Source organism: Dysidea avara, chromosome 4, assembly GCF_963678975.1.
Source record: "Dysidea avara chromosome 4, odDysAvar1.4, whole genome shotgun sequence".
Classification (NCBI taxonomy): domain Eukaryota; kingdom Metazoa; phylum Porifera; class Demospongiae; order Dictyoceratida; family Dysideidae; genus Dysidea; species Dysidea avara.
This window is the reverse complement of record NC_089275.1, coordinates 3969290-3990519: the sequence shown is the minus strand read 5'-3', so window position 1 is coordinate 3990519 and position 21230 is coordinate 3969290. Positions and strand designations below refer to the sequence as shown.

General features: G+C 36.8%; 1 protein-coding gene across 2 annotated transcripts; it reads right to left on the bottom strand.

The window, feature by feature from the left end:
• Nucleotides 1-925: 925 nt before the first annotated feature.
• On the bottom strand, nt 926-20947 carry LOC136253221 (uncharacterized). 2 transcript variants are annotated; one of them, XM_066045846.1, is made up of 6 exons: nt 20829-20947; nt 15763-15867; nt 6392-6473; nt 3855-4074; nt 3571-3644; nt 926-3026 (listed from the first exon to the last, which is right to left on the bottom strand). In XM_066045846.1, the coding sequence occupies exons 2-6, from the start codon at nt 15865-15867 to the stop codon at nt 1144-1146; spliced, it is 2364 nt and encodes a 787-aa protein (XP_065901918.1). In that variant the 5' UTR covers nt 20829-20947; the 3' UTR covers nt 926-1143. The 2 variants fall into 2 exon arrangements, with proteins under 2 accessions (XP_065901918.1, XP_065901919.1); XM_066045847.1 differs by lacking the exons at nt 6392-6473; nt 20829-20947.
• Nucleotides 20948-21230: the final 283 nt, after the last annotated feature.

Here is a 21230-nt window from a genome sequence, read left to right as displayed (position 1 = left end):
CGTTTAATTAAAATACACAATGTGTGTGCCAAAAATACTGCACAACATGAACACACTGCACATTCATACCAGAAACCTTGCAGTGTTATTATTTTACCATTTCTTGACTGATTATTTACACTTTATGGAAATAAGATCGAGATACTCTAATAGAACAGTCACTTACTCTATTACGGCAGTAGGAAATACACTGTAATAAAACAGTCAGCTCTTGAGCATAATCTTAATTTTGAGAACATAATTTTGAGCATAATAGGCTGGATTTTTGAGCACTGCTCAAAAGCATAATAGGCAATTTTCAAAGCATAATTGACTCAAGCCTAGTGGCTATGGTCTGGTCACCAATCACCATGCAGTGCTACTGACTTCACTGTTGGTGGTTTGCTAATACCTTAGTAGTAGGCATGAACCAGTGCACGGTGTATTGAATCTGTTGATGGCTGATTCAGCCTAGTGATTGTATTGTTTCCCATTCAGAGCATAGCTAGGTGTTTCACATATTCATTCCTGAGTAATACAGCGATAAAAATCTTATATAGTCTTTAGCTTAATGCATATCATGCAGGTTCAGCTATTGTACTGCTTCCTATTTAAACTTTGAGCATTCATTACTGAGTAATATAGCACTGTAGGAGTCTTGGGAGTATAAAGTACTATTATTGATAGATTGCAATTGTACGTATTATTGTGGCATGGTGTATGGTTTCTATGTAATCCATGGCCAGACTGTGTGGCCTAAGGTGGTGCTCAGTAAGGGTACAACCATTGTTATGTCGGTACAATTATATGTACAGTTGGTTTGTATCATTGCCGGTGGCAGCCTTTGATCTGCCCACATAACAAACGCACAACAGAAGATGGTTGAACAGTAATGAACACTAACCCTAACAAAACTGGAATTATTGTACAACTTGTAAGTCCAGGACTTCACTTCTTTTATCGCTTGCATTGTATATCCACCAGTTTAGGTGATTACAAGATGTCATGACACCTTTTAGGTGCAAACAATCCCATAACAAACACCTACAATTAAACCATAAACCAAAAAAAGATCAAAAAACTACTCAGTACAAACAATATCGAACTTTTTAACTTGCTAGAAATCAAATAAACTAAACCAGTTAGCTAAACAAGTTGTTCAGTTCAGATAGTAATGGTATTCAGTGTATCAATCACTTTTGTCATAGTTGGTCTCCTTGATGGCTCATTGGTAGTACACTGTCTTATCAGTGAAACATAACTCGACCACTTTGGTTGGATAGTAGCAATCAGGTCCTCAACATCACCAATAGGCATCTTCCTTATGAGGACCTCTATTAATAACACACCATAACTGTAGACATCCATCTTTGTGGTCTGATTACGAGCAGAACTTTCATGACGAACTTCAGGAGCAGCATACACCACACATCCAGGGGCAAGGGTCTGTGCAATGTTAGCGAACTGTGCTGAGCCAAGATCAGACAACTTGGCTACCCACCCTGAATCACTAGACTTCAGCAGAACATTGGGGGCACTGACATCACGATGGATTAGGGGGTGGGGCTGAATGCCATGCAGATATGATAGTGCCTGAGCTATGTCCATGCAGATGGGATAAACATGACTTGGAGTGGCTCTTCCATTAGTCAATGCTTCTCTGAGGTTGGTATCCATCAGCTCTGTGACTATGATAGCTGGGTGATCAGGAACAGCTCCAATAAACTGTAACAGATTGCGATGTCTGCAACGAGCAAAGATCTTCATCTCTTTAACAAACAGTTGCTGGTTATGTGAAGATGTGATGGCTGTATGAAGACATTTAGCTGCCACTTTTCTTCCTCTGTAATTAGCTTCAGTGACATATCCCCATCCTCCTGTGCCAATAATCTTGTTAGTGAAGCTGAGCTCATCCTTTGAAATTGACCACAATCGTTCAACTGTATCCTCTACTTCTTTGAGCCTCTCCTCATGATTCTGATACCTTGTCTGGGACTTCTGCTGTTCAGTGGCCAAATTAGATTCCAAAGTTTGACATCTTCTCTCTAGTGACTGCAACTTTTCCTGTTCAGCAGCTGAAGTAGATCCAGGCAACTCGCAACTCTTCTGCAGTGACTGTGACTTTTCCTGTTCGGCACCTAAAGTAGATTCAAGCAATTCGCATCTCTTCTGCAGTGACTGTAAATTTTCCTGCTCAGCAGCTGAAGTAGATTCAAGCAACTCACATCTCTTCCGCAGTGACTGTGACTTTTTCTGTTCAGCTGCTGAAGTAAACTCAAGCAACTCGCATCTATTTCGTAGTGACTGTGACTTTTCCTGTTCAGCAGCTGAAGTAGACTCAAGCAACTCACATCTCTTCCGCAGTGACTGTGACTTTTCCTGTTCAGCAGCTAAAGTAGACTCAAGCAACTCATATCTCTTCTGCAGTGACCGTGACTTTTCCTGTTCAGCAGCTGAAGTAGATTCAAGCAACTTGCATCTCTTTCGTAGTGACTGTGACTTTTCCTGTTCAGCAACTGAAGTAGATTCAAGCAACTCGCATCTCTTCTGCAGTGACTGTGACTTTCCCTGTTCAGCAGCTGAAGTAGATTCAAGCAACTCACATCTTTTTCGCAGTGATTCTAACTTTTCCTGTTCAGCAGCTGAAGCAGATTCAAGCAATTCAGATCTCTTCTGTAGTGACTGTGACTTTTCCTGTTCAGCAGCTGAAGTAGATTCAAGCAACTCGCATCTCTTCCACAGTGACTGTGACTTTTCTTGTTCCGTTATGATGGTGGCTTGCACTTGCTGTAACTGTTTCATTAAATTTTTTATCTGTTGTTGGGTTTGATTTATTTGGTGTTGTCCTTGTGGTTGATTCTGCGGAAGTTGGCTCCCTTGCTGTGGTTCTTGCTGCTGGTTATTTAGGTGACGGTGTAGTTGCTGGCTCCTTCGCTGTTGTACTAGATTCTGGTCTTGTGGTTCATGTTGAAACTGGCTCTTGTGCTGTCGAATGATATCCACCACTTTAGACTGATGAACACCAGCCATCACATTTTGTGGTGTGGCTATATGGTACAAATAATACAATTGTTTCCAAAATTAAACATTAATGTGTGTTGTTGATATAATATGTATCCAAGCTGTGAAAAAGGGTATGGCTTTCCAAAACAGACAGGGTGAACAAGATATGTATCCAACTGCAAAGTGATGGCCAAGAAATGGTTTCGATTGTAAGGTAACACTTAACAGCAAAAAATATTTAAGAACAACAATTCATTTAAAATTTGGTGCCAACTCTTCTACATATATAGTGAAAGTTGAAGGAGAAAACACACATGCAGTACATTAGAATCGTCATAATTAAACTTTTTATCATTAGCTCACTATGACAGCTGTTTCTTGGCTGCCGTTTTTCTTAATTCTGGCTTTTCAGGAGACCTCACCCTTTTATCACAGCTTCCCTGTTTTTGTAGATAATGCGTTATACATTTAAAATGTTAGCTGTATCTTCAGTTAACCAAAAAGCTTTTACCTTTAGAGAAGGCCATAAATAATGGATAATGGTATGTATCGTGAAATGTAGTTTCTGGAATTGTATTATGTACTTACATGATGCTGGGGTTCTCACAGAAGCTTCAGCAAAGTTACTTTGCCCTGCACAGTTCACAGCAGCAAGTTGAATCCTAAATAATGCAAACACCAGATAACATCAGTACAGACATTCTCACTGTGGCTTAAGTCAATATTGGAAGATCATGAAAATAAGCATCACGCATATACTGTACTAAAATGCAAGAAACAATCACAATGGTGCGTGATAGCAAAAAAAGTATAAACTATGTAAGTCAAGCTAGTGTTCATTAGCCATTAATTTTATCATCTAACAGACTCACCGATAATTAGTGTTACTCTTAAGACCATCAATTGTATTTTCCATTTGATTTCCTTGAAGCTGTCTATCATTATTAGCCAGTGCTCCAGTATCCATTTCAGTAACTTTCAACTCAAAGTTGCTCACATCAGCACCACCACTGTCAGCAACTGATCTCCATGCGATCTTGATCTGATCATGTGACAGTGCCTTTGCAATCAGGTCAGTAGGTGCAGATGGAACTGTAGAATAAGAATGACATCACTTTGCACATCTACTGCATATGTTCCAAGACAAATATTATAGTACACTATTTTATAAGAGAAGTCTTTACTAGGTAGGCAGTCTACATGCCAAATGGGATAATTCAATATTTGTGACCTGGTCTGCGAAAAGGGCTCTTATCGCCTTTTCAATTATGTAAACATGGTAACCAATAACTTAGCTTGTGAATAAGATACAAGCCTACAATTTGGTCACTGTACACTCCTAACATAGCACTAGCTGAGGGTGTAATTACAAGATGATAGATTTAGCTGATCAGGAGTTATGATTTGCCAAACTTGGACAATTGGAAAGGCTATAAGAGCCCTTTTCGCAGACCGGGTCACATTTTATGAATTAGTATAATTTTTCATTAGTAATTGTTCTGAATTTGTATTCTATATGCAGTGTAGATCTAGAGTCTCTTAATAATAGCTTGAAGTTAGATTATTGGTGACTTCAGTAGCTGTTAATGCATGCTTGCTTGTTCTTAGATAAACTCGATTGCTTATTATAGTATCTATGTGACTGCTCCATTACAGTATTAATGATATTCCAAACAGCTGCCCACATATATATAGCTACCTGTGCACTAAGCTTAATACCTTTCTCCATCACCTACATGCATCATTTTCCAGCCTGCTACAAGAATTTTCCAGTAAGCTTTCATAATTATCACTGCTAACCCTAATGGTAGAGCAGCTAAGCAACACATTTTGATTTGTTTACTTTGTGATAAATAGGGACCCATCAATTATGCTCATTATTATAACTATTATGCTATGCTGCACTGCACAAAATTTTGCCTATTATGCTTAAATTAATGCTCAATATTTACCTATTACGCTCAATATTTATACCTAAGTTCCTATGTTTTCTAGTAAAATTTGCTCTTTATGGGAAAACAGTAAGTTGCAGAAGCACAAACTCTAAATCTTTGCTTGTCAAAATGCATGTTACAGAAAAGATCGGTATACTCTAATAGAACAGTCAGCTGTCTGATTATTCTGACTGTTCTATTAGAGTATATCAATGTTTCTCTGTGATATGTATTTTGATAAGCAAGAATTTATGGTAATGCACAGGTGTTCTGCCTATTATTCTAGCATTATGCTCAATGCTTTCAGGCACCTATATTATGCTCATTATTATTCCAGCATAATCGGCGGGTCCCTAGTGATAAAAGCACCAATTTTCTGTGGAAGCTGAGTAAGGCATACTAAATAATTTGAAATATGGTGCCACATCAAAATCATTGTCTAAGGGAATTTTTGGAAGCTATTTTAAAACTAGGTTATAAGCCCATATTTTCTAGCTCGTCAGGAAATCATACATTTTGCTTAAATAGCATGAATGTATTTCAAATTTACAAGTGCAATTAGGTCTGTTTTTAAAGACTTCTAATGGAGCCAATAATATTATTTCAGTGCAAAAGCACAGGGACAACCCAATAGAAATAATATATCACATATATATGGCTTCATATACATTGAACCTCCATGCCTTTCAAAATTGCTGTTAATGACCTGGATTCACACCTCCCTTGATCAGTTTCTGGATATGACCACCCCTTGCTTGTCTATGCAGATGCAAAGTTTATTATGCAACCAGGCCTGCGAAAATAGGTCATGTGTGCACAAACTACACCCCATCTCATAATGAATCATATATCAATACTATTGGTAACTTGTACTATAATGCCAATTAAATATGAAATAAGTGATGGAAATTGAATGGTTATAACATACCAACTTGCAAAGTTATGAATCAGTAAAGTTTGAAAAAGTTAGCTAATGTTATGTACCCACATGCCTTATTTTCACAGGCCTGGTTACATAATTATTTACTGTTGAGCATTTTATGGCTTCCCAAATACATTTTCTGTTGGTTTTGATCGTCAGGTTCTTTGAGTGTGACACAATTGGTAATTCTAATGGCACCATCACAATATGAAATAGCATGAATCTAACAAAATTTGTACTAATATAAGTTTGGTGCTTTTATCAAAAAGTGAACAATTTTCTTAGCCACTACTATAAGGTTCTTCATTCATTTGCATCCATAACAATACACCAAATCATTGGGTAACTATATCATAACCTAACCGGTTCCTACTAATAGTTCATTGTTGCTGTTTTCTGTTGATAATGCTTTGCAACACTATTAATTTGAACAATAATAACAGTTTTATGTAGCTCAGCCCTTTTCAATGTGCTATAACTACGTAGATGAACAAATGTAATGAAATATGCAAACAGATTGGATATTCAAACTTGATCACATAATATAATATACCTTTTGATGAAGACACCAATTTTGGATTAGAACTTTCATAATCTTGAATCATAGTTGTAATCTTTGATTGGTAATGGTAACCCTAGATGACAAGAAAACATTGTAATGGTGGTAGAGCATACTTACGTAGCTACCTATATATAAACACAAATTTAAGTTATCTACATTAATAGGAGCTATATACCACATAGCGGGAAGGTTTGGGGGGAATAAAGTTTGGCGAATCTCTCCATCAAATGTAAATGGCGAAAAAAAAGTTTGGTGAATTATTGAACCAATTGGCGCCGCTTCACTAATTTATTTCATTTCTTGAACTGCATATCAGCATTCTTCATTATAGTGACACCACTACATGCATGGACTTGCATGCTGTGAGGATGAGCTATGTTGTACAGATGACGTGATCCGTGGATTCCATATATACAAGGCAATTATTGCTCTTGGTGAAGAGTTGGGCACTGAGAGAGCTAGAAACTGGAAACGGACATGACCCACTAGCAGTAACTGTAGCCAAATCCCTCCATGGAGAAAGAAAATATGGCAGACACTTGCAGCACTGACCTTTTCATTGAACTTTTCATTTACCTCAGCAATGGTGGGTGACGGTAACTATCACCTTACATAATGGTCCATTAATTTGGGATCCAGTATCTCTTGATGGAGTTGACTGCTCGGTTTTCTTAACAACTCGAAAATACTTCAAGATTCCCAAGATGTGTGTGTATTCCAATTCACATGATATTAAAAGTGGACAAGTCGGAAAGTTTGGTTGGTTTTAGTTTGGCAAATGGCTGGTCATTCGCCAAATTTGCCAAACTTTATCCCTGCCAAACTTTCCTGCTATACAGTAAATGTATAGACTGCATATTTATAACCACTCAAAAACAGCCAAGCTGTAAAAAAAGAGTGCGGCCCTCAAAAGCCTGGGTGAAAAAAGTTGTGAAATCAAAGGTGGCAGCCAAGAAATGGCTGCAATGATGTTAAAGCTAATAAATTTTAACAATGCACACAGCCATTATTAAAAATTTTTAGCACTAACATCATTGCAGCCATTTCTTGGCTGCCACCTTTGATTTCACAACTTTTTTCACCCAGGATTTTGAGGGCTGCACTCTTTTTTTTTACAGCTTGGTTGTTTTTGAGTGGATTTCACTTCTTTTTGTATTTTCAAAACCAAGGAAGGTTTTGACGTTTGTTATTTCTCTTTATCTATGGATCATAGCTAACTGCTACAGGAACAATGATAACCATACAAGTGATACAGAAAATTATAAATTACCTACTTATCCAAGACAGTTACCAACACAGCGAGAAAACCATTACTGATGAAAAACAAACAATTTAGACACAGGTGTCCTTGGACACATGGTACCACAAACATTGTTGCTAGTTCATGCATGCATGATGGCTATACTTGAATATAAAGTTGTATTAGGTCTATATGTATTCATTTCCACTACAGTGATTTTTATGAAGTGAATTGGTATGCATGATCGTAGGATATTCATATTGAAAACTTTTGCATGTTTTTGAAACAATTAAAGTTTCCCTAAAATGAGCTGAGTGCATGTTCCTGTAATTTATGTGGACTCCGCTTGTATATATTGTGTGTTATCACAGGTGATGAAACGAGGATCATCCAAAGTAGAATAGCCTGTTGTAACAAAGAACTGTAGATAACCAAGCAATGCTTCGCTCCTATATTTCTAGAAGAAGCCAAAGGATGCTACTTTAAGCCATAGCATTGACTAGAGCAAGTGGATTTCTACCTGGCTCACCTCCAGAGCACAAAGAGTATTAGTTGAAGGTTACACATCTAGTACAAAGAAAGTATTGTTTGGTGTCCCCCAGGGCACCCCTAATGTTCTTACTATACATTAATGACATAGACCTTAGAGACCATCCGAGATTGGAACAAATTACCCCACTGAATTATTGAATCTGATTCACTCAATGAATTTTCTGATTATTTTCACTGACACCCAAAGCTGGACCTAGCTACTTATTATTTTATGTATATTAATTATAATTGTCTTATTTGTGTAGTTACCTATTTAGTTACTGTACATTGTTGTGCTGGAGCTGTGATGTTCCAGCTCCCTGGGATACTATCAGGAAACAAGCTGCCTATCCCAGTCACAGATAAATCAATCAGAGCATTCAATCATAGTTTTGCAGTGACTGTTCTATTAGAGTATCACGATTTTTCATGCAAACATGAAAAGATGCAGTTGCTCAACTTTAAACAAAGCAAATCCTGTACCTTTTTACATGGATATGATTTCCAGGCTGTTGTATCACAAGTTTTGCTAGCATAGCACTTATTGTGATGATTATGATGATTGGCGCGAGTCGGTCATACTAGTCTGCTCGCAGACTGCCTGGGGGCGAAACTAAGGTAATACTACAAATATACCACTGATCGATATGAAAATGGCTCTGATTTGATGAAATAGCTACTAGACTGATCCTCAAAGTGTTGCAACAATAGTATGGTGCTAATGCTCTAATAGAGCGCACGTTTTTGCTTTTGCTGAAATCATCTAATAGAACACACATAGAATGTTCTAGGCCAATCTAGATTTTCTATTGGTAGATCAGTTTTACTTAATAAGCTAGAATGTTCATTTATAAGGTAGAAAGTAAGTGAAGTGATCAGTGATAACAGTGGTAAGGATGCAGGTATTAGGTATGGAGGTCCTTGGTTCGAACTCTGGTCATGATCAGTTGATTTTTTTATGCACCTTCCCCCCAGTGACTGCTCTATTAGAGTATCTCGATCCCGTAATTTTACACTTGCTTGGTTTTTGCTTTATAACTTTGTAGCTGTAAGTCTGTTGCTGTTCTAACCACCAAAAGGCACTCCTACGATGATCAGCATATGTACGCACGAAGTTTCAAGGTATTCCTCTACTCGGTTTACCCTGTAGCCGTGACAAAGTTTCATATTTTTACGTGAATAAACGCTTATAACTCCTTGGATATATCTATCAGATTAATAGCAAACTTGGTAAGCGAATGCACCTTTATACGCTCTTTATTTGTGCCAAGTATCGATACAATGGAGTCAAACGTTTGTGTTTTATAGCAAGTTTTGCAAAGTGTGCAGAAAGAAATTGAAACCCCTGTAGCCCCCCTATGGCAAAGAAAAAAAACAAAGAAATTAAAACAAAATTTTGGCCACTCATATCTCAGAAGAAATGGCTGGGGCGATTTCCTTCACATTTGGTATGTGGCGTGGCCTACTTGGTGGGCACCTCTGTAGTGAAAGTAATTCGAATCGGATAAGGGATCATGGAGCTACATAGGTGTGAAAATCGCATTTTCTTTCTTCTTTTAAATATACCCACAGTGTGGCATGCCGGCTTCTTGGGCCGCACGACACACTACTGTGTGTCTTGATAATTATATGACTGTTTATAATCTAAAATTTTGTAATTAGTGCAACTTTAATATGTTTAGCCCTTGATAGGGCTTGCACCAATTATGCTGGCATAATTTCAAACATATTAGGCTGGCAAAAGCATCAAACACTACACCATCATAATCTTCAAATTTTATTTAAATGCTCAATGTGTGTGCCAAAAATATGGCAAAACATGCACACACTACACAGTATTACTGCATTAAAAACATGATATTATTTTTACTGTTCGCTGGCTGTCTGCACACACTTTGTTTAGTAAGATTGAGATACTCTTTCATTTTAAAGCATCATTTGAGCATAATAGGCTTAATTTTGGAGCACTGTTCAAAAGTATAATAGGCTATTTTCAAAATATAATTGGCTGAAGCCTACTCTTAAGGTTGTGGTATACCGGAAACATGGAATTCAATTCATATGACTTAAAAACCTAAGATTGCATCATGCATTATTTAGTCAAAGGTAATCAATGGGTAGTGATTGCATGAAAAGTGCACTACTTTTCAGCCCATTCATTTGGTTCTCTATTTGGTAACTTCCTGTGAAGGATCAGGTTATGAACAAAGGTGACAGATGGAAAACCAGTGGTAAACTGTTTCTCTAAGGTGTGTGTTAGTAAGAGAAGATTAAAAAAGGGAAGAATAAGGTTTGTTATATGTATGTAAAGCACGGTGTTTTAAGTAAGCTGTGTTTTAAACAATTGTCATTCAACTATGCTGGTGTAGGTAGCTATAAAAGGTACATTAATTTTACAATGTTACGTATGTGTTTAAGAAGTTCTACAATCAGTTGTTATGGCTCCTTTGTACATACATGCTTGATACTGCATACGTCTGGGGGATAAAGTCATCGCTTGGGTATACATAGGATTTTTTCTGTATTCAACAAGATTATGTGTAGTTTCTAACTCAGCATTTATGCACCTATCAATGTCATGCTCCACTTACCTCAAGTCAGACAGAGGTAAAGATTGGTGGTGTTTGCAAACAATAGATCACAAATTTCCACCCCTGAGGACAACTTTGAGTTACAAATCCCACTAGTTCATGCTATTTATCTTGGAATTCATTGATAATGGCTATAAATTGAAAATTCATCTACCCTCACAGTTACAATTCCACTACAACTTCCCACCCACTACCCAACCTGGGTTATGTGGAGCATGACATTATGGGACAATAGTAGAACAGTTATTTTAATTTACTTAAGACTTAACAGCACAAGTGCTGAAGGTTTGTAGGACTCCTAGTCCTACAGCCTGTTTAAAGCTGTTACAGAAAGTATGTTTGAAAAGGTGCAGAAAGAAGAAAAATCCATCATTGGACTTGGGCAGCCTTGAACCTGCAGCCATTCGATTAATGCTTAAACATTTACAACAGTCTGCCAGGCGGTCAGGATGTCTTCTTGTTAATTTAAAGTATATGTATCCTAGGAATCTAATAATAGTATACATACAATAATATAGTAAATATACTAGTTCCTGTCCAATTGTAAATATGTTTCTGTCCATTCATCTGTTAACCACTGGTCTGGTTCACGTATTACACCCAGCTCAGGTGCCAACTTCATCAAAATTGATGTGAAGTAGAATTCAGGTAGCTTAGGAAAAAATTTTTCACAAACGTTTAAGTCAAAATAAATCCTTTCTATCATTATGTAGATCCATAGTCATTACAACCAGATCATGGTTTGTACAAAACATTGCACATTGTATTTGTTAGTAGCTAGTAATCATGGTTAGGTTTTAAAATAAGTTTGCCTTTTTTATCAATTTGAAGACAAAAGGTCTTAGAGCTTGCTGCTTGTACTAATGTATTGTCCTTAGCAGAGTAACAATTTTTGAATTCAACTAAGTTCTCTGGTGAGTTGTTTGTGGAATCATAAACAAAACCATCTGGTCTAGCTGCAAGCCAGGGATGTTTACTAATTCACACTGTACAGCTGAGTAGTCAGCTGAAGTAGTCAGCTTTGGCTCCTTGTACTTTTCTCTGCATTCAGTTTTGCAGTAATCATTTGTGATGACTGTCAAAGCAGTGTAATGTAGTTCAAATGTGTGGCAGTGGTTGCATAATCACTTTTCTTTTCTGCTACATCTTTGCTCTTCATTATGATTGCACATCTAGCTGATGAAGCCAGTCATTTTCGCATGCCTTTCATAAGCTTGTGTCTACCCTTGTAATGAGGGATTGGTTTTCACTAAATGTGACCGGATTTCACATAACAAGGCTTCCACACACACAAAATCAAACTTACGATTTTACCAGAAATGGATTGCTGGTCTAATACACTATCATATTTCACACTGTACTTCCTTCAGCACTGACAAGTCTGGTTTCTGTAGCAGCTTTCTTCCGACCCTGTCAAAGCCACGAGTGTGAGATTGGCACCATTAAATGGCCATGGGGTTGTGATAATGGTGTGTAGTGAGCTGTGACTTCACAGAGAGCTCGCCAATAGTGTTCTCAGTCAATTTGGAGTAATTTGAGGGCCATGGAGAGCCCAAACTTGGCCTCTGGATTCCAATCGTCTTCTTACTCCATTTTATACCCGTATATTAAGACCACCGTCCACCCCCACCCTCCCACCCTATTACTACCATCTGTGATATTATTACCCGCTCGAAAAAAGCTGCTCAAAACAGGGCAAATTTTGGGTATCAGAAATGTATACACCCACTCAGTGATAGCTAGTGAACAGATGAACAATTGGGTCAAATTTTGTTTGCACAGTTGTAGGCACTGGGAAGTTATTACACAATGATTCCTTAAAATCGCCATATCTCCTAACAAAGCTTTGTGCGTCGAAGCCTTGTTTTGTCAAATTCAGTCACATATGAATACATTATAGCCCATATAAAGTGTAACTTACCAATTGACGCTTGAAAACAGGGCCACACTTTAATACCAACCCATGGAACACAGGGAATAGCAAGAGGCAGCCAAACAAGCAATCTGTATTGTTGTTAGATCACGTGATCTCACATGATGCCTCTCATAATATTAAATGTGACCGGATTTCACATAACAAGGCTTCCACACACACAAAATCAAACTTACGATTTTACCAGAAATGGATTGCTGGTCTAATACACTATCATATTTCACACTGTTGGGTATCAGAAATGTATACACCCACTCAGTGATAGCTAGTGAACAGATGAACAATTGGTGCAAATTTTGTTTGCACAGCTGTAGGCACTGGGAAGTTATTACACAATGATTCCTTAAAATCGCCATATCTCCTAACAAAGCTTTGTGCGTCGAAGCCTTGTTTTGTCAAATTCAGTCACAAATTCTCTAAGGAAGAACTGAAATACTTTACAGCATGGTTTACACATTCTTGCTTGGTCAAGTCACGTCCCCATTCATGGACATTGTCTCTAAATGTGGACTGGACTGAACTGTCTCCATCACCAATGAAGTTGGTGTAGTGTAAACCATGCTGTTTTTCAGCCATGCGAAACCCTTCCAATATAATGTCTGACTCCATGGAGGATGATGATTCAGTTAAAGTATTCATGTTCCTTGACACCACCCTTAGCACATACTGCACAAAACTTGTTTTCGTACACCAACATACAAAAGCTTCTTTGCCAAAAATGACACCAACTCCAGACAAAGCATTGTATGAATGTTTGTGTGTGCATTTGCACCATCCCTCATCAACGATGGCTGTTATAGCTGTTTTTTTTTGTTTTGTATTGCAACTTGCAATTGTTCTGTGTGGATGAATGTGATTTCATCATTACAGGAACACCAAGAACATTCATTGATTCTTCCAATGAATTGAAGCCACCACCTATTGCCATTTGTCCCCAAACAGTTGCTAAGTTATTGGTCCAGTGTGCTCTGCCAGTTATACCAGTTGTTTTGGTTGATGTTAAAAAAAGTGATCTGCTGACCACAGCCATTAAATTTGTAGCTCATGACCGAAGCTAGTCTATCGAGGTCTTTCTCTTCAGTGATGGTAACTACATCAATGGAGTCTGCCATCCCCTGGCAAGGTAAAATTGTAGTGCAACTAGGCGGCAGTATTGCAGCATACTCATTGCTTTGCTATAAACTTGGATTTATAATAAGAGTAACTATTGTACAGTACAGTGACTATCATGTTTTAATACATTGGTCAATTATAAGTTGATTAGTTCTGGTATACTGTAACCTTAATACCGATATGTTTAGTTAAAAACTTTATTGCAAACACTTTATAATTGGACTCATTTACAATAATATTTGAAATTGAGCATGTAATTAATTCATTATAATCACAGAGAAATTAGTTGGCTTAATCTTTCACACATCAGAATCATATTCATAATGTCAATAAAACATAACAAAGGGTTATTTCACATTGCACAAACTTTTTACTAATTGTGAGAAAGCATGAAGAAACATATAATCAAACGTGTGGGAGAGTAAGGAAAGAGCTACTAGGTGTTTGTGAATTTGAATATGTATGTAACTCTCTCTATAAAATCAGTCTTACAGTTGAAATCAATGCATTAACTTTTGAACAATGGTAGTTTGGTAAGACCAAATTCACAGAGAAAACTAACAATATGAGAAAAACTGAAAATAATCGATTATGCTTGATTAGGTATTTACTTGAATCTCCATCAGTAGAGAAGTTTGAGTTAACTGACCGTTTCAAGGTATGTAATATTTGCGGAATAACAGATTTCAGGAATTTCATGCATATGGTTGTATTTTCTAGGACTAGTAACTTTTTGCTCAGGTTACCTGTCACATAGCATATAGGGCCAGGATTAAAATTTTGTGGATAGCTAAGTGATAGCTCTAACAAAATTAAAAGATTGATCCCTAGATACATCATCTTAATTCAAGCTTGGCTAAAGTTATAAAGGAACAATGAGTAGTCACACAGAAATATTACGCACATGCTACAAATATTCAAGATGATTTGTTTATAACTGAACTCTCTGAAAAATGACTTTTTGTAGCTGAGGATGACTTATTTGTCATTGAACTCTGTACAGGGCAAGGATTATTATTGTATAAGTATAATAGGATGGGTGGCTGTGGTATTCAGGATTAATAGTGCAAGTATTATAAGCAGGAAGGAGTAAAATAGTGCAAGGCGAAGTTGAGCGCTATTTCCTTCCTGTTTACAATGTGAGAACTATTAATCCCAAATACCACAGCCATCCGTCCTATTGCAAATTAATCTAACAACCATAGCAATCGCTACTTGGCAGCAGAATTCCAAAAATAACCACTACAAAAGAACAATCACACTTAGTAACTGTTGCCTAGCAACTATTGCTATGGTCTCTAAATGATGTTTACTTTAGCTACGGTTACTCAGCAACTGCTGCTAAGCAACCATATTGTTGCTATGCCATAGGCATCTATCACTATGGTAACACTAGTTGTCAAGTCGGACATTTACTTATAATAGAAACACACCACACTATTTTAGCCAATCAAAGTAGTTTTAATACTAATTATTGGCTAATCGTTTGACTAATATCATACCTGTTTCACTGCCCATACAAAAGTCTCAATAGTAGCAGTGAAATTTATCCCATATTTCACTGACAGCAGTGAAAAAGTCGTAATTGTAATTTCATTGGCTAGAATTTATGTTAACAGTGTAGCGCCAATTAGTGTCGACGCATGTTTAGTACATAGTGACAAATTGTGTACATAGCAACGCTAATACACAGCATGCGTATATGCAGCAAGTATGGTATTAACTGGGAATAGCATGGGTAGCAGTGAAATTTGGGATAAATACCACTCTTGTTGTATTGGAAATGGGGATAAATTTCACTCGGCTTCGCATGTTGTGCCTTAGCGTTGCTATGTACGCAATTTGTCACTATATTACTAGTACGTAATTATTTCAAATAATAATTATGTCAAGGTGCCTATTGAGAGTATTATTGTAACACATTTTTTCACTTGTTGGATTATAATAATAATACCTGATCAACATCTTTATTGAATTCTTTGATCATACAATACACGATGTCCAACTTGTTGTCATCAGCTGCTCTTTGCAGTGGTGTCTTTCTACTACCATCAGACATCTACATACAATAGTATATAGAATGAAACAGACACTACTATAATTATGGAGCAATCACATTACAATTAAAGATGTATATTACAGATGAAGACACATAATAATTGTTTTTTATTTTGTGGTCAAAGTTGTAATAAATGAACATGTCATTAACTGTAACAATAAGTATTCATTTCACTACTACAAGTCATGTACTGTTAAATAGTACCTTTAAAGAATAATTTTACTTGGGTCAACTAAGTATGCTTTGGGGTGAAATAAAGGTTAACCATTTTGCATAGCTTTTATCACACAAAACTGGTTATTTGGCATTTGAACATGGTGTATTTCAAAAAAACTAGTACTGCCACGATATATCCGATATAATTATTGACAGCAGGGGTGGAGGAAGTAGTTGATAGGAGGGGAACTGGGCTGACCCAGACTTAGTCTCTGGTTTGGTATGGTGAGACCAAAAAAAAAAAAAAAAGTCACAACCAGCTGACAATAGCTGCCCACCTCACCAGCTACGCATTCATAGCTGATAAACTACATAAAAACCCTTACATATATAGCTTGCTACACACTGTTCTAATACTGTGACTGCTTTATTAGAGTGACTGCTCTATTAGAGTATCTCAATCTTTATTGCAGTTTTCAGCCCCACTCCAAGAAGGATAACTTCGGCGTGGTATGCCCCCCCCTTTCCGCTGCCTATGATTGATAGTATTGATATAACAAGGTAGTGGTATAGCCAATCAGTTATATCGATGTATCATGATGTGTGACTGGATTTGACAAAATCTGGCTTTGACGCACAAAGCTTCGTTAGGAGATATGGCAATTTTAAATACTCATTGTGCAGTAACTTCCCAGTGCCTACAGCTGTGCAAACAAAATTTGCACAAATTATTCATCTATTTACTAGCTAACACTGTGTGGGTGTATAAGTTTCTGATACACAAAATATTCCGTTTTGGGAACCTTTCTCCGAGCAGGTAGTAATATCACAGGTGGTAGTAATAGGGGCGGTGGGTGGTGGTTGTGGGTGGGATTAATATAGGAGTATAAAATGGAGCAAGAAGATAAATGGAACCCAGAGGCCAGGCTTGGGCCCTCCATGGCACTCAAATCACTCCAGATTGATTGGCGAGTTCTCTGTGAAGTCCGAACTCACTACACACCATTACAACAAAGCCATGGCCATTTAATAGTGCCAATCTTCCACTTGTAGCTTTGACAGGGTCAGAAGAAAGCTGCTGCAGAAACCAGACTTGCCAGACCTGAAGGAAATACAGAGTGGAATATAATAGTGTATTAGACCAGCAATCCATTTCTGGTAAAATGTAAGTTTGATTTTGTGTGCGTGTGTGAAGCCAGGTTATATGAAATTTGGTCACATTATAATGATGTTGGGGAGGCCAAACATATGGTATTTGGCATTTATGTGTTGATGGTTTAGTGATGGACATATGCCAACAATAAAGTAAACTGTGAGGTTTTAAGGTTTGAATGACATGTCAGCCACTTGTCTCAATAGTATATAGTAAATGTATTTATTACCTTGTAAACATGAGTAGCTTTTACTTGTGGTATACGTCCACCTTAAATTTTAACTTACAATGAGCAGTACATTGCCTTGCAAATGTTACAGTTAGTTCAATCTGTATCATGATATACGGTCATGTGACATAAATCTTGGCGACATATGATTATAGAGTTTTTCTATATTGTGGCAACACTATAAAGAACTTTATCAAGAAGAATATCTACAGACATGGCAGGCTGTTAAGGTCCAGTTTCAAAAAAATATACTATCATTGGTCATTGAGTGAAGTCACTGAAGTGCTCATACATGGCTAATCCTCACAAATGGTTAAAAACTAGCAATCTGCAGCTGTGGCGGAGGAAGTAGTTGATATGAGGGTGACCTACGGAGTATAGAGTCTCTGGCAGCAGGAGGTCTGCGGGGCTGTGCCCCCAGAAGCTGTAGCCATTTTAGCTTTCACAATGACTCATCAAAGTTCATGAAAATTAATTTATAGCAATTTTATAGGTATACAATTTAAAGCATTTTAATTAAAACACCAACTTTAGTCAGAACTATATATTTAAAACAGGCAGTTTGTCAGTTAGAAACTTTTTTAGCAAAGCATTTAGCTGTTGACTACAGGGTTAATGAACATAATAGCATTTATTAGCAGTACAAAATAGCCTATATTGACCTGGAAACACTTGATACAGTGGTAATACACCAACTCTTAAAATAAAAAGTACCTGGTTCGATTCCCACTGTAGGCAAAATTTTAATTTTTTAAAAAGCTACGTTTAGGAACACATTTTTATGAAGGCCTTGACTGCTCTATTAGGGTATTTGAGCATTCTATTAGAGTACATTGATCTATATCATGGTTTGCAGCATAAAGGGCAAATTTACTAGAAAAACATGGGAACTGAGGTATAAATACTGGAGTAAGTATTATACGTTTGTGCCTTTGTTCATAGGCAAATCTATCCCTAGTTAGTGCATGTCTCTAGGCCTCATAGTTTTTGAGAATATTAATTATTATTATTTATTCATTATTATTTATTTATAACATAAATTTAACTGCATTTCTTATTATTCTTAGTATTTGGTTGTATAATTATTAAGCTTTACTTATTTAGGGAACATACATTATTTTTGGGATCGCTACTATACAGTACTACCATTCTACTTTTGTAGCACAAACCACTGCTTGTGTACTTTGTATTAATTACCAGCTAGCTACAGTTTGTGTGTAATTTGTATAATTATGTGACCATCTCAGCGAAAACCCATCTAGTTTGCACTACCTCCAATTTTTCTTTTAATTTCTCAAAATTATCTATATTGTCCGAGGAATGGTTCACCAAACTTTCAGTCAATTATGGTGAGTAGGTATGGAATTATAGCTGCTCTACAAAGTAGGTAGAACAAGAAAATCAATTTGTACAGTGACTATACTAAAAATAAACCACAGGTGCTTACATTTGCAGCCATAAGTTCTGTTTGGATTAGTCTAGAATGTTAGAATTTGGCTTATAATATTCACCATGGATTGGCAGATCAACCAAGGTATAGTTTTAGCCCTGCAGTCACTTGTGTATAGGCGTATGAAGGTAGTTTTGTTGAAGAAACAGCAACGATTTGTTTACATCTACCGCATCATAAACAAACTCATTTGAGATGCAAACCATTGTGGTTACAGAAATGAAACAAAGATATTCGAACTCCCCATGAGTAGGCGAATAAGATGGTGTATAGGTTTAATTGATTGAAGACTTTCTTTCCTGAGTAATGGCTTGATTAAACCTAGCATATTTTTTATATAACATTCGTAATTTCACCATTTTTAATTTTGTTTTACTCAAAATGCATGCTTGAGCAAACTAGACGGGTTTAACTGAGACAGTCACATATTGCATATGGGTGAAAATCACACTACACAATATTACCGTAAATTCCCTAAAAATTCGGCAGAAATAAATTAATTCTGTTCGTGTCTGGCCGAACAATTAGGAAAAAAATGTACCAACCCGGTGCTATTGTCGAATTTTTAGGGATCTATTCCTAATACAGTCAGCTCGCTTCATGGCTATGTTATTTGCGATCCGTTTACTGCTTACTTTCTGGATTTATTTCTACAGGTACCAACAGGAACGCCTTGAGGCGGAGATGACGATACCACTACACTCACTTTGCCGCAGCGCTATATACTATTATTGTCTACATTATCCGGGAGGATGGTCAATTCATTACATCACTTTTGAATACAATCACCCAGGCATAATATTAAGGATTTCAACAAGTAATAAAAAATAGAAACCACAATCAATAGCTAATATTATGAACTATCTCGTGACAAATCTCGCTACCAGATGCTGCATGAAGTGTTTCATGGCTTAACAAAGCGTTATCTGAGGGTGTATCATGTTACAAGGAGATGTGAGGCCAGGAGAGTTATGAAACGAAGATCGTTTTGTGGTACTAAGCCCCGCCGTGATGTCACATGATGATATTGTTGGGTACGTTCCCTGAACAATTTCACACTTGGTGCTTCATCCAGCATCGAGGTAGCATATTGTGTGAGATCACTGGGAATCCTCAGGACTCAAGAGACCTTCGTCAACTAGTAATCCGAGTGCTGAAAAATGAGCGCGCTTATAATCAGAAATTTTCCTGTGCTTGCCGAAATTTAGAGCACATTGCGTTCAAAGCACGGGAAGTGCCGAATATTTAGAGATGCCAAAATTTTAGGGAATCTACGGTACGTAGTTAGCATTTTTCTAGATAGAACTTTTCTGTTGTTGCTAATTTGTAGGGCTGTAGCTCCAATAGGCTATTGTCATATAAGGCGGAAACTTTTACCAGAGCATGCACATGGCTAAGTATATTATTAAAAAAATTTTATGATTGTGTCAGGTTTTCAGAGATCCAGTCACATATAACCACAATAGTCATGACGTACAACATGTCGTGATATAAAGCTCCATGATATGTTAATAATTATGACATAGCCTTCTTTGTGTAGTAATATAAATACCTCCTAATAAAGCACACTTTTCTATTCATTTTGATCAAATTTGATGCAATAAATAAGTATGAGCAATGTTGGTTGTTGCTGTCATGGTTACTGTTGTTGATGTCATGGTTACTGTTGCTGATGTTTAAGTTGACATTTTTGCATGTTTGAATCAAAATAGCTATACAGTTTCATAAGTAACAGCTTCAGTTGCGAAATTTTAAAAATTGTTTATGCCGTGACACACAACATTAATTTTCATGACATAAACCTCTATGACATGTGACATAAAATTTTCTATGTCGTAGCATCCCTAAAACACAATAATAATTATAATAAAGTTTGTATTAGCCAATACCAGAGTGGTACATATAAGGCTCTTGAATATGTACATAAAAGTTTAGTGTATTCAGTAACATTTAAATTTACAACAGTTACTCACTCGATCCTTTATAGTAATATCAGCTCCTAGGTTCAAATATAACCTGACACAGTTAATCTTGTTCTGCTGCACTGAATAGTGCAGCCCAGTATACTCCTATATACATAACATGAGATAGAGAATGACTCAATACCACCATTTATTGACTATAAAAGACAAATTCTTATCAATTTATCTAATTGTTGCTGTTTGTTTATATTTCATAGCAAGATACTTGCCATTTTGGAACACACAAGCAGTTAGGGGTTGACAATTTAGCATAAAAGTAGCCATTTATGTACTTAAAACTGTTGTTTTACAGCTAGGTGTATAGAAATCCAATAACTTTATACCTAATTATAGGTAGTAGTAATCAGTGTTAATTTTCGTCAGCTTGTTTATAGGGACAGCCTATGTTTTTGC